At 46.2% G+C, this 14,130-nt stretch overlaps 1 protein-coding gene across 1 annotated transcript in view; it reads right to left on the bottom strand.

Annotated features, from left to right (window-relative positions):
* LOC134036805 (low-density lipoprotein receptor-related protein 8-like) overlaps nucleotides 1-11,284 on the bottom strand; it is a 40,974-nt gene extending 29,690 nt beyond the window's left edge. The window contains 2 exon segments of the mRNA XM_062481905.1: nucleotides 10,292-10,414; nucleotides 10,981-11,284. Of these exon segments, the coding sequence (XP_062337889.1) occupies nucleotides 10,292-10,414; nucleotides 10,981-11,047 (190 nt within the window). The 5' untranslated portion in view covers nucleotides 11,048-11,284.
* Between the last annotated feature and the right edge of the window lie 2,846 nt (nucleotides 11,285-14,130).

Here is a 14,130-nt window from a genome sequence, read left to right on the forward strand (position 1 = left end):
TCACGCTGAGATCCTGCTTGATCACTACCTTTGGTTTCAGGAATACACCTCTGTTCTCAGCAAAGCTGGAACAAGTGTGACTCAGAGACCCTCGATTCCCTGTGTTCAGCGATCAGATGAAGGGAGGAGGCTCGGGGAGGCTCCCGGCCGCCGGCTCCTGCTGAACAGACGGCTCGGAGCTCATCAAAACACGAGGAGCTTCCTTATCTTCATCATCATCAAACTCATTACGACAGGAGGGGCCGCCACGCGCCACTGTGATCGCCACGGAGACCCCATTCAAAGTCCAATCTGTAATCACCTAAAATGATCTCTCGACGGACTATTATATGCGGGGGGGGGGGGGGGGGGGTCGAGATTCATTGGAAACCTATAGGAAGTGCTATAAGCTGTATGGCCATAAATAGAGTCTCTAGGAGTCTGAGGGGAATGCTAGGGTAGTGTTTATCGGCTGGTCAGCTGGCCATCTGACAGGAGCTATGGTCTATCAGATACTGGAGACAGGAGCCATTCGTTATCAGGATATATGCAGCTCCCTAAAACCTTTCTGCTTTTCACTCAAGCTCTGGAAGACACAACGCAGCACTGCCATCCCCAAAAGGCTCATTTAGGTGAAGAGTACAGCATGGAAATGCTGTTTTTAATACGACGTCAAGTCGTGTTTACATGTACTTGCGAGAGGTCTTGCGTTTAGCTGTATTAGGTGACATGCTTTCGGTCTGCCACTAAAACACAGCCGTTCTCAGCGGGGCTGCAGTCGCTACACATGTCTCTACATTTGTCACAGTGGATTAAAGCGTCTGTCTGCGAGCTGAAGAGAAGAGCAGCAATGTAATAGGGAATAAGAGGTTCGCCTCTTGGCCTGCTTCTACAGCCTCCCAGTGTCCTCCCACACAAGCGATGCTCGTCTGACAGCAGGCAGGAGCAACCAGAGAGCGATGGAACGCCGTCACTACCCTGTAACAAGGTTCGCTTGGCTTTTCACTTTGCCGCTCCGCTTGTAAATTAGAATAACACCGGTAGCGCCCACGGCCTTATTTCCCGTTTCAGCAAATCTGCGCACAGTGCAGCGTGATTAAGACATTTAGTGGGCAAGAAGCTGTGCGTTTCCTTGCCTTTGAATATACCTACAGTGTGTTAGCACAACATAGGAGGGGGGGCACAGAGCGTGCGTGCCATATGGGCTGAGGCCTTAACGCAGCACCCGGGTTCCATTCTGGCTAAGGGCCATTTCTGCATCCTCCCCTGTCTCTCCCTTACATTTCCCGTATATTTTCCAACTATCTCTGTCCAATAAAGATGAAAAAGACAAAAACACTCAAAACGCTTGCCTCTTATTCCATTTCCCCCTTTCCTTCCATTCCCTATTTCAAACACACACACACACACACACAGCGTCCTTGGTTGATAGAGGAAAGACTATCTGTCTGATGATAGACTCTGTGAGTACATGCCCTTTATTGTGGACACACAGGAGAGTGGCTATGAAAAGATCAGCCATGCAGTCGATACACTCACAGAGAGACAGATTACACAGCACAGGCCAAAAACCTCCATCTCCTCCACACAATACAATGACAACCCAGAAGTTTACCCTGACACAAAAATAAAACCTTAACTGTACATGAATCACCAAAATAGTCTATCCGGTGGTTAGAAAAGCTTTACTCAATCTACTTACACTGAAAAGATGCCCCAATAACAAGAATTGTAGGGTAGAAAAAGCTTTTCGGATGAACAACTGAACCTGGTTGGTTTGAAATGTATAGTAAGGCAGTTTAAATAACTAAACAGGTGAATCCTTCAGTACAACTTGAGAACCAAATTCCAGCTGGTCTGAAAGATCATTAAGGTGTGTGTGCATCTAGCTTCTTACTCCTGTCTGGTGGTATAAACATGCTGTATGAAGGTTTTGGCATAGTTCGGTATCTCAGGGCTTAGCATTACCTGTTCGCTGGCCCGATGCAGTAAGTTGATAAGGTCCTCGAGCTCGAGTAGCCTTTTACAAATTATTTTTATCCTAAAATACATAGTAAACAGGGAATTAATCCATAGTCCTTAACCACACACCCCAAATTCAGCATTAGCCCGGTCCTCTATACTGTATATGAAAAAAGGCTTTCTGGTGAAGTTGTGGGAGGGAGATGCAGGAGCCAAGGCAAGGTATCAGGGCCCTAAAACTGTACGCTGAATGCTACCAACAAGAGAACTATGAAAAAGATTGATGACTAATGCTTTCATAATTCTATGAGACCTTTAGGCTGCTTCCTTAATGATGATTGTTTTTGCCCAAACAGGTATAGGAAATGCCTGTTAGTCTGTCTGTCCCTGATGAGGCATGGAGCTGAAACCGTGGCAATTTAATTAACCATACACTATTATTGCAAGGAATAATTGAACGTTTATCCCTTGTGTGCAGTTCAATTCCACTCAGTCAGTCTACTTATGCAACTGAAACTAGAATGGCCTTCTACCTCAGACTGCAGACAGAGGGTGACTGTTATCAGGGATAAGATGGCTGACTTGAAGTATATACTCGATTTCAGTTATGAATAATGAAACTAACTTTCCCCGCCATCAGTTGCTCAATATAAACCTCCATCTCTGGTAACCTTTCTTTTGCAAAATGCATGACAGCATCCACATTTACAAAACACTATGCATGTGTGGTTCCAGTCCAAGCCAGTTCGGTACAGTGCGTAACAGGCTCTTTGATCAGTGCTTTGGGGATTTCCATAGCACATTTCCACATGTGAGTTGAGGCGCTTTCATTAAAAGCCCAGCAAATTGGTGTTACTGCACATCAAAGAGCTGGCCTTCTTGTTGACCTTGACCAGCACGGGAGGGACCTTGCTATATAAACGGTGTTATTGCCACACACTCAATGAGCCCTGGTTACAGTGCTGAGGTCGCAACTCAAAGGTCTCTCCACCAAACAGGGCGAGATAAGACTTGAGGACGTAACTACAAAGAATGACTGAATTCCATGGCCGGTAGGTCTCTGGCGAGCAGCTGCTTGAGAGTCGAGCCAGCTTGACTGACAGACAGTGGAAATCTGAGGGGAACAGTAAGGAGAGTGTCAGAGGCAGGATGGCCCCGCTACCAGGCCTGTCGGCAGCAACGAGCAGCAGCTTCAAACAGAAGCGGACGTGGATCAGCACAGGCTCCCTGCGGTCGACCGTCAGCAAGGAGAGAGACAGCTGTTCCGAGCGAGCCAGACACCTCCCTTAAAGATGCTCTATGCATCTTTGGTGCCAAGTGACAGTGCGGAGCGCTACAGAGCATCCCGGGTGAGTCTCAGTTTGTCAGGCTCACTACCAGACACAGCAAGGACTAGAGCTAATGCACATGCAGGGGTTAGGACTGGCTCAGTACTCTACTGGCTGTGAGAATAATGTGATCTCCTAGTCTCTGCTGCCCCACTTTGCCCACCGGCCCATTGTGAGGTTCCTGGTCAGCTCCAATGGGTCTACAACATTGCAACCCCCCCCCCCCAAAAACACAGCAAAACAACCACTCTAAAATCAATGACACTGCAGCAGTCCTAGCTGGACTACACCCATACCACCCCACCCCCAACCACCAACTAGCTCCAGCAGATCTGCCTCTCTCTTAGCCTGCTCCTGTGTCCACCTCCTCCCTCCCTATTTCCCCCGTAGGGTCTCTCTCCTCTCCTCCTTCTCTTGTAATCAGTGTCAGCAGTGAGCCGCACAATCCCGTACTTGTCCACATCCATTCCGCAAAAGAGAGTCTTGAAGAAACTGCGATCGATTGGACCGGCCCACACTTGCGATGCCTGTGTGTGTGTGTGTGTCTGGTGTGTGTGTCTGGTGTGTGTGTGTGTGTCTGTTCGCATGTGAGCACAGTAGCCAGTGGATCTGTGTTCAAAAACATTGCACTCCAGGCTGGACTCTGCTGAGTTCTCATCACAGCACCCCCTGCCCTCACCCCCACCCAAGGGTAAACAGAGGTCAGACTCAGACATAACTTAGCGAGAGAGAGAGATCATCTGCCTGGAAAGTTAGACCCCACACTGCTGCTGCTGCTGCTATGATCCTCCTGGCCAGGCCTAACCTTTACCTCAGGGCTGCTTTCCCTAGGTAGTGCTTCGATCGGCGACCTCAACATGAGAGGATGATAGTCAACTGTGTTGGAGCGATGGCTGGCACCGTCAGTAGCTCTCAGATGTCACTGTCTAAGTAGTCCCAGTCCTCTGTGTCACAGTCCTACGCAGCCTGTTACAACAGCAGGACCATATTCACAGCTAGACAGACTCTCGTCACCTCACATGGGAACACATTCGTAGCTCTTAAGTCGCGGGGCAGGCGTTTTTTTTTTACGACGCCTCAGGAGAGCTGATGGGAGACATGCGGGCGGAGCGAGGGATTTCACAGCCTCGCGGCCAGTCCCTTCGCCACCTGCGTGGGAGTCGCTGGCTCTGCAGACCATGTAAAGATGCCTGCTATTGTGACTGGAGGCTTTGAACCAGCCTAATGCAGTGTGTACTGAAAAGCCACTTTGCTGTATAATTAGTGGTGTTTTGTTAGTACTACTATATGAGAGTGACATATATGTACTTTCGTTGGGGTGTGTGGACCTATTGGTGAATCACGGTAGTTCAGCAATTGAAGTCCACCACTGCCAATTTGCTCGTGGCTGTAACTACTAAACGTATACTCACTTCTTCATTAAAAAGATAGAAGACCTGATGGCCAACATTTGCATACGACTCTTCTCTGCAGTGAAAAACACACAAAGAAACCCCTGGCTTCGCTCTAGATTAACAAGAACGTTGGTGAGTCAAAAAGATTTAAAAAGCTGGCTTTTCTGCGAAGTACCATAAGTGAGTCACTGGCACAGCGGAGCAGAGTACTTGGTATGTGGGTAAACATCCCCCCCATGCAGCCCTAATATGACATCCATTCACCCTGACAGGAACTGTCTGCCCCGGCCTCAGTGGCTCCTGGGCAGGGCTCACAGAGTAGGCAGCCTCTCGCTCCAGCGTAAACACGTTCAACACGTGTCTCATCGATTACAAGGTACCCTTGGCTCGTTTCATCCAAAAGACCTGTGCTGCAAAGAACGACACTGGTACCTGTAGTGTACCGCCACACGCTAAACCAATCTTTCCATAAACACGTTTGCTCTGAGGTGCGCCTATTTTGAATGGAGATGACGGATAAGTGACAAAGAGCACACTTGACCACAGAGATGCCGACAGAACCACAAAACAACAGCTAAACAGCTAAACTAAACACGCACCCAGCACAGTCACATAGACCCTGACGGTATGATACTGGTATAATGGGGTCTCCACAGTCAGTCAAGACCAACTTTAAGTCCACATTCTCTGTTCTCAACATGTCATTTTGTGAAGTGTTTCCAGTGTCCCGCTGTGCCTTTGCGGGGATCAATCCGAGCCGCACTCATGAAAATGGTACCAATCACACAAAATCTCAAATTTGGCTTACAGCTATACGGACTACAGGGGTGGTGCCTCTGACACATAAGTGTGCTCGAATCGAACGTGTGATTGAGGTTTTCACAAATGAACAGAATTAGTTTACACCGCACAGTCGCATGAATAATAATGTAAACCCGCTGGCCTGTTTTGTTTCGGATATTACAATCGATCTGGCGTCGCTTTGGGAGCAACGAGAACATCATCAAGCTGCTATACGGAGCAGAAGAGCAGAGACTAGGGGGATAGTCGATGTGATTCACCCCCAAGAGAAATATTTCATTAGTGTCGATTATGAGTTTGGAGTGCAATGACATTCAAGGATACAGCAACAACAACAACAAAAAACCTAATGATACAAACAAATGTACTCTCCCAAACCAAGGGGTGGAACAGCAGAAAGGACACCAAGTGAGACTCATGTGGATGCAGCTGCTGAGGGGGTCGGGGGGGGGGGGGGATTGGGGGGTCGGGCAAGGGTTGAGCCGGGAAAGGGGGGGATGCAGGCCACCCCTATTAATCCCTCCTCTCTCCGTGAGCATTCAGTAATCTTCCGGCAGCGTCACGCTCTAATCTGAGATAATAGCTGGATTGGACCAGTGCTATTCTTAATGATCACATTAGAGAGATAGGCTCTGGGAACCAGACACAGCAATGGGCCAACAAGGCCCAGGGAGGGGATGACCGATACACTCACCATTTTTCACACAGGTATGGCTGACTGACCAGGATTGGCAGATCAAAGCTCTCCTGGGCTGGGTCCCTTCTGGGGCCTTCCCTTGCTGTCAAAATAAAGCCTTCTGATCCAGGTGCAGAAAAAGTTATAGTTGTGGCTCTGTGGGTTGGGGGAAGTTCACTCTCACGCAACATGTTTTCTTTATGACTGGCCGACAGAAACTCACTGTTGAGGACAGAAAGTCTTAGTGATGTTTCCGAATCCTTTGAATATTGTCAAATGAATGAGATATACGTCATTCCATAGAGATAATCCTGTCCATACGGAGAAAAACACTTTGTTTTTGTTTTGAGATTATGAAAGGCTGCTGTCAAGAACACAAACAAGCTACCGCCCCCCCACCCCCCCACCCCCCTCCATTGAGGTCTCTATCTCTGTCAGGATCTCACTGTTCTTTTCCACTTTGCATCCTCCGATTTGCTTGAATCACTTTCTCGTCTCTATCCGTCTCTGCCTTTCTGTCGTGCACTTTCGAAAATCCGTCTCTTTGTCTGCCCTGTCAACTCTCTCCTAACTGTCTGGTACGCCTCTGTATTAGACATGTGTCGGTGTTGTGGTGCAGGTTTGACTGAGACAGGGAGACCTACTATACCCAGGCATCCAGTGGATTGTGTTGCAGAGGGACTACATCGGGGTGACTAGGCCTGCCTCTCCGTGACTACCGCGGTAGTGTGTGGATGACGGCACACCAGAGAGTATTTCACATAAGACTGGAGGATGAAACCTCCCACTGGTTCTTCCCAGCATCCCCATGGCCCCTGCCGGCAACGGGACTAAACGTTGGTGTACATTACAGAGTTGGTGAGAGACACAGCAAGCAAACACTCCAAGATGGCTCTCACAGTCCTTTAAGGCTACAAGGCAGTGGAAAGCTTGAATATAGAGGGGAGGAGAGAGGGAAGTATTGAAGAGGTGGGAATGTCTCCAATACTCCTCTGCTCACAAGAACAACACTCGCTTCCAAAAAGAAAGGAATTTCACGGGTCTACACTCGCAGGAGGTTCGTGTCTGCACAGAGAGGAGCTCTTTCCAGACATAATTAGAAAAGAGCACCGTCGATTCTGAATGGGTTCTCAAAACAGTAGGGTCTCTGGTTCCTCCCGGTTGTAAATTATGCTAAGGGTTTGGAACATAAAACAATGTTGAGCCAGCTAAGCAAAAAGGCTAATTACACCAGCTTTTCTGTGTGTGGAACTTCCCTCATAATACCAGCACTAAAACCAGCACCACCATCAGACCGGCAACTACAATCTCAAGGTTACCAACACTGACCATCTCAAACCGAGCTGTCTGACAGCATCCAGGAAGGGAAGAAAAACATCTTGGAAAGTTCTCAGTGTCAGCCGTCAGAGGTTGTGCTGCAAACCCAGATCAATATCTATTTTGCTCTTCGCTAGAAAACCCTAGAGCAGCCCTGCTGTAAGGCAGGACTGCAACTAAAAGGTGCTGATGAACCCCAGCTGCCAGTCATCCCATCGGACAGGAGGCAACCTGAATGCAGGGAAACAAGATGATGGTCTTCTGATATTGAGCAGGAGAATTGGAGAGGATGGTGGACCTTCTGACACAGCAGAAGAAGACGGAACAGCCAATCAGAGGCCGGGGATGAATTAATAAGACAACAGTAAGGTGGAAATAATGGATTTACAGTTTTTGCTGGAGAATGACGATTATCATCGTCAGCACCTCCAACTGCTCAGGGACAAAACCACAAACTCCTTTGCCTCGATACAGACAATTTTAGCAACTCTCTATTGCGGGTTTTTATCAAAACAAATATTATTTTCAATGTTTGTTAAACAAATGTTATTTAGGCAGACATTTTCCTCTGCATGATGACATCCAAGCAAAGAAGAAATGAGAGGGGGAGCATTAGAGGAGTGTAGATGTCGCCATAACCAGGGAAAGGGGAGAATACGCCACAACACCATGTCAGTGCAGACACAAATCTGACTTCCGAAGGCTATGGAGAATTCCTTTGTACCGACACTGCTGTCTAGTTGAGAGAGATGAGAGGGGGTGCTTCTGCATTTAGAAAACCTAGTTTGGCGTGGAACAGCTTACATAACCAGGAGGATAAGACAACAGTATATTGTTCTGAATATCAACTATATTGAAGCATCTTTAAAAATCATATGGAGAATTAAGTATTAAGAGCAAAGGGTGTGAGTGTGTGTGTGTGTGTGTGCCCATGTTGTGAGCAAGCTTTTGTGCCCATGTGAGTTTGTGTGTAATTATGCATGTGGAAGTGTATGTGTGTGTCCAAGGGTGTCTGAGTGGACATTCAGTGGGGAATTTGGAGTTGCGATGCTGCATGGGGGGTGGGGGGAGAGCTGAGATGCTTTGGGGAGGACTGATGGGGGAAGGGGCCACGAGAGGGAGGAGGGTGGGGTGGTGAGGGCTGGAGAGGGGCTTGGGGGATGGTCCGGATACAAAATGAACACCAAGGCACCAACACGTGTAGAGCACACAGTGTAGTTCAAGCCCAGATGAAACGACAAACAAAACCTGATGAAAACAGGCGACCCCCAACCCCCCCCTCCCCCATTTTGATCCTATTGCAGTGACTCACTAGTCATATAGATGAACTTGTATTGTGTTGTGACTGACTGAGGCATAGTGGCTGTGACTCAGTGGGAAAGACTCACTCCCCCACTGGCTACTGCTTTGGTCCAATCACACCAGGCCACTGGGTTTGTGTGGTTTTTGTGCAGGCTTTCCGTATGAGTCTCAACAATAAATATACGCCTCCCTGTCCATTCTACTCATCCGCTCCCTGGTTCTTCCCCTTCAGAAGACACGATTCAGCTATGACCCCCATACCGTCCTCCACATACACCTACAGTAGATATGCATTCTATAAATCCAGGACAGATCTCTATGAAATCTTTCTTGTCAAACAGCCAAAAGCTTTGGTTGTGTCAAAGGAGTTCTTGCTTACCGTCAGTGGATCAACTAGGAGAGGATGCTGGCCGGACACAATCTGCCTGCCAGTGAGGCAATCTCCCTTATCTGCCTGCTTGCACTGATATGGAACACACTGACAATGGTTGAGACAGCTAACTAATGGAATGAGATGCAATGTTGCAGGACGGTGTAATCCGCTGGGCCAGGCACCTCCTGCTAAAAGCCTTTCAGTGGGAATGTTTTCACTCACAGAAAATGACAAAGCTGGTGTATAATGTCCTATATATTTCACTTGCTGTGAGACATTGAGTGAAATACAACCGGTGGCACAGTGAATATCCTTCAGAATCAGGGATGTGGCAACACATGAATGTTTTAGGGAGAGGGATGGTCCAAGTGACCTGTTTTCATTCGGGGGCCTGAGGACATGTCCTGCTGGTCTCTGAGACTGGGACTTCCAGAGGCCCCAACACAACAGCACAACAGAGAGAGACTGAAAGTGAGAGCTGGAAAGAGAGAGAGGGAGAGACAGACACAGTGTTAAGACAGACAGACTAGAATTCCCTAAATTAACCCAGAGACAAAAGAACATACCATGGCAAAAGTACAAAGCATTTTCTTTCCCCAGTTCTGGCACAATTGTTTCATTTGTTTTTGTGTGCACTCTAATATAGGCCACTGGCTCACAGAGAGAAGGGGGAATTTGAATTATTTCTGACAGGATGCTCTGACAGAATCCTCGCTACCTGGTACAGCTCCCTACATAGGTCTATATACGATACTATCCATCTGTCAAAGCAACACACTGTGTGGGCGGGAGGATGTGCTGTCCAATCAACTTTCACGCAGTACCACAAATTACCCAGGGGCCCCAGACCCAGAAATAGTATAAGAGCCCAAAGTGAATGGCCTGGAACTAGCGACAGCAGCAACTACATCACCCAAACGCTCTCTGAGCCTGAAGCATCCAATCTCAGGTGTGAGGTTGCACCTGTTCTCTCTTGGTTCACTCACTGTTTTCCCCATAATAAAGTGATGTAGAAAGTGCCATGCTTATATTAAAATACAAGATCACCTGGGGCAGGCACACAAAAGTAAATTGTGACGTCCGCCGGTGAAAGGCCATATTGGACAACTGTTGAGTTGAAAGATGAGTTTGGGGTTATTTGTTCTTTTATTTTACTTACCGCAGTTTTCCTCGTCACTATTGTCTGAGCAGTCATCGTCATCGTCACACCTCCAAATTGTAGGTATACACCTTTTGTTGTTACACTGAAACTGTCCATCCTCACATTCCGTCTCTGTAGTTCCTTAAAGTGGATCAAAACAATCGATGAGCACCCGAGTGACACCCACGCGCTCATGCAACTGTCATTTGAAAATGACTGCCTAATTGATATGCAACATTATTCATCGTTATCAGCAGCACTTGGCCATTGTTTAGACAAAACTATGGGCTGCCGGGATAAGAAAGCAACGAACCATATTAAGTCTTCTGCAATTGATCGTTTTGAATGCTGGCGCCTATCGTCCATATTTTTTACATTGAGACAAAGGTGAAATTTATATAGGTTGTTCTATATGCACGTTACAGAATGCTGTCTCGGAGCCAATGAGCACATGCGAAGTACGCGCACGTTTTTCATCAATTTCTTCAGAAAATATAGAATACATAGCAAAAATAACATTGCAGCGACTTGGATATCGCATGCTATATTTATGAAGTTTTTGTTCAATGAGTGTTCTTCTCCCACACATCGGTTTCACATAGCCTAAACGCCTCCAGTTATCAAATGGTGCCCGCGTATCCCACAGAGCCCGAAACGTATATTATCATACAATAAATACAATTTTGGATATTGAAAATATAACCAACCTTTTGAGGAATGGAGTTTCAGGACTAATAAATGAAAGAGTAGGATTTTCCTTATATCCGTCCACATTTCTGAAGGAGGTGATGGAGCTCATCCACAAACAAAGCCTATCTGGAATCCGTTCCTCTAGCGATGCGACGGTGGTACTTCACCGACAGGGACCCCCCTTGCCTACTAGCAACTTGTATCGGTGATGACGACGTAGGGCGGTGATCACGCCAAATTTGTGGAATTGTTGAATAAATTAAAAAAACTGTAACGTGCTCAATTCTTTCTTGCCGCCGCAAATGAAGAAGTTGAATGGCGAAGTGTAAGCGCATGTGTTCGGTGTGTGATGGGGAGAGAGAGAGAGAGAGAGAGAGAGAGAGAGAGAGAGAGAGAGAGAGAGAGAGAGAGAGAGAGAGAGAGAGAGACTGTGTGAGAGAGAGGATTGGGGCCGAGTGGCACTCACACAACCTATTGGATGCTATGCTGACTCAGTTTGTTCCTTTGAGAGAAGTGGTTTGGCAATTGAAAGTTAAATGAGGTTACAGGGTCAAACTTTATAGGCCTACCAGTGATAGTGCGTGGACCTGTTCACATGGGTAGCATATTTAGGGACTCCATACAATGACATGAGTTTTAGATTCTATTTAACCACTATCACACAATCATACAAATTGCACATGCTGTTTGTAAGTGGCAATGAATACAATTGATTGATTGATTGAAATATCAAAAAACACATTCAGCTGGTATTGTTGTGCAAAATGTTGAATTGGCATCTCACATAAAAACAACATGGATTTGTTGATTTACAGAGAGGATTATTCGTTTTTATTGGAAGAAACATTTCAGACTAATGGTTTCGGTTTAAGAATTAGGAATCCATCTGGTGGTAAGAGCTTGCATTGCACTTGCCTAGCACAGGAGTTGACAATAAAATAAAGTAAACACAATTGTTCAATGTAACAAAACAAAAGAACGTCTGTATGTACCTTGCGATACAAGTGGCAAGAAATGTGATATTGGGGTCAGTTGAATCGCTGGCAGGAATGTCCACTTGGACATTGGGTACAAAGTTGGCTGTCTGGGCTGGGACTCCCCTCAACGTTGCCATACTGGTTCTGTTTAACAACCCATTGTTAATAGGCTATGCACCAAACAATTATGCAAAGTAACACTTCTTGTCTATATGCAAATTGTAAGTGGAACTGGAGGCTCCAGCATCCCTATGGCTGCGAGGAAATTACACTCATGAGCTGTTTGGTCTAGCCTGACACAATGTGCTTACAGGACTGTGAAGAGAAGAGTTCAACAATGGTCTTTACAATGCGCCTTACAGCGCCCTGTGCCAGAATGAACGATGCTGTCAGTCAAATCTAGGCCACGACCACTGGTGACAGCATAATCAGTCATTTTAATGGAGATAAGCTGAAGCAGAACTGCACCCCCCCCTCTGCACACACACACACATCCTTAGCCAATCAAGGAAAGGCGATGAGGAGGTGGCATGTAGGCTTATGTACTGTACACAAGGCCCTGTTGTTACTGGTGCTGGACTGGGAAGGCCTATTACTGTTGCAGTTGGCTGACATATATAGCATTTGTCGGTTAGCATGTTTTCATCCTTTCAAGGGCTGTATGAAACTTGATCGTGTCAAATTAATAAAGATGTTGTCTAGAATTCTCTGGGACCAGCAGCCATCACATAATCATACCCTTTCATGGTTACTCAAAATGGGAATCTATAACCTTTACCTTTAAGTCCACAGAAGACCAGACACACTATCTGACTTCACTTCAGGGCCTTTCTTGCCCTGGTGAGCAGCAGCAGGAATTGAGGTCCTGAAAGCCAATAATCAAAGTTTCATTTTCTCCGCAGACCTTGGGCATAAAGGTGCTGGTTCACAACAACTGGCGAATGTTGAAGTTTTTATTACAAAACACTTCAACCATATGTATTCTTCATTAGGAGGTTAAAGAAAAAACAGACAAACAAGGGGTTACTGATAGTCAAGAAAAACATGACAGATTCCTAGGCTACGTTATGTTACACTACGTTAAAATAGAAGACAACAGCATCAAGTCTAACGCTTTTGAATACTGTGTCTTGTGATTAATATTTCTGTACTGAGAAACTGATGACAGCCAATGGTTGTGGGTGTGATGTTGAAGGGAGGCACAATTAGTTTACTGAAATCCCTTCAGAGTTTTAGTGGGGAAAATGATCTGGATCAAATTTTGATCTAATCTGTCCAAGATAACACAGACTAAATTGAGTTTTCAGCCTATTTTCTGAGGAAAGTGTATCATGACTAAATTAAAACGCATTCGGCACACAGAGGCTTAGACAGGAGGCAAAATACATCTGTGTGTGTTTGTGTGTGTGTGTGTGTGTGTTTGTGTGTGTGTGTGTGTGTGTGTGTGTGTGTGTGTGTGAAAGAGAGAGAGATATATATTTTTCAGCAATGAAGAACTCCCAATGGGAGTACATTGAAATCATAGCTAAATTGACAAGAAAGACTTGTCAAGTGCACAGTTCGATTTGTCTGTGTGATCTGTGTGATCCTTTTCTTAGAACACTAAGGCTGAGGCGAGGTGGACAGGGTAATCCTCTGTATGAATTCAACAATGTGTGTGTGAAACAAGTCCCTCGTTAAAAAGACACCTCTCAAGACAGTGTTCCGTGTTTGAAAAGACTGGGGCTTAAGGCTGGCCGGGGATGCTGTTTCCGACACTGCCTGTCACTGCTGGGTGGCAATTAGTAACACTGTAACACTGCACCTGTCACACATTCACCAGTACATGTGCCATTCTGTATGGGAAAACCTACAATAGGAATCTTCCTACCCATGGATAACATCATTATTTTACAATGCTGCCTGCTGATTGGGTGAGCCATATAGCGCTTCTAATCTGCACTAGACAATTGTTATTCATAAACAGTAAATACGTCTTTCAGCTGATTGTGTTCTTTAGGGGGACACAATGTAAAGTATGCATCTGAAATTCAAGACCAGAATTCTATTTTGAAGTGGAAACTTTTAGATTGGCTGATGCTGTTCCTACAGTCTGTGGAGCACTAGGCAGCCAACTACATCTGAATGACAGTCATAATTACTTATATCCAAGGCTACACAGCCACACACTCAAAGATGGAGGGCATTGGC

The sequence above is a fragment of the Osmerus eperlanus genome, chromosome 16 (genome assembly GCF_963692335.1).
Source record: "Osmerus eperlanus chromosome 16, fOsmEpe2.1, whole genome shotgun sequence".
Lineage (NCBI taxonomy): Eukaryota > Metazoa > Chordata > Actinopteri > Osmeriformes > Osmeridae > Osmerus > Osmerus eperlanus.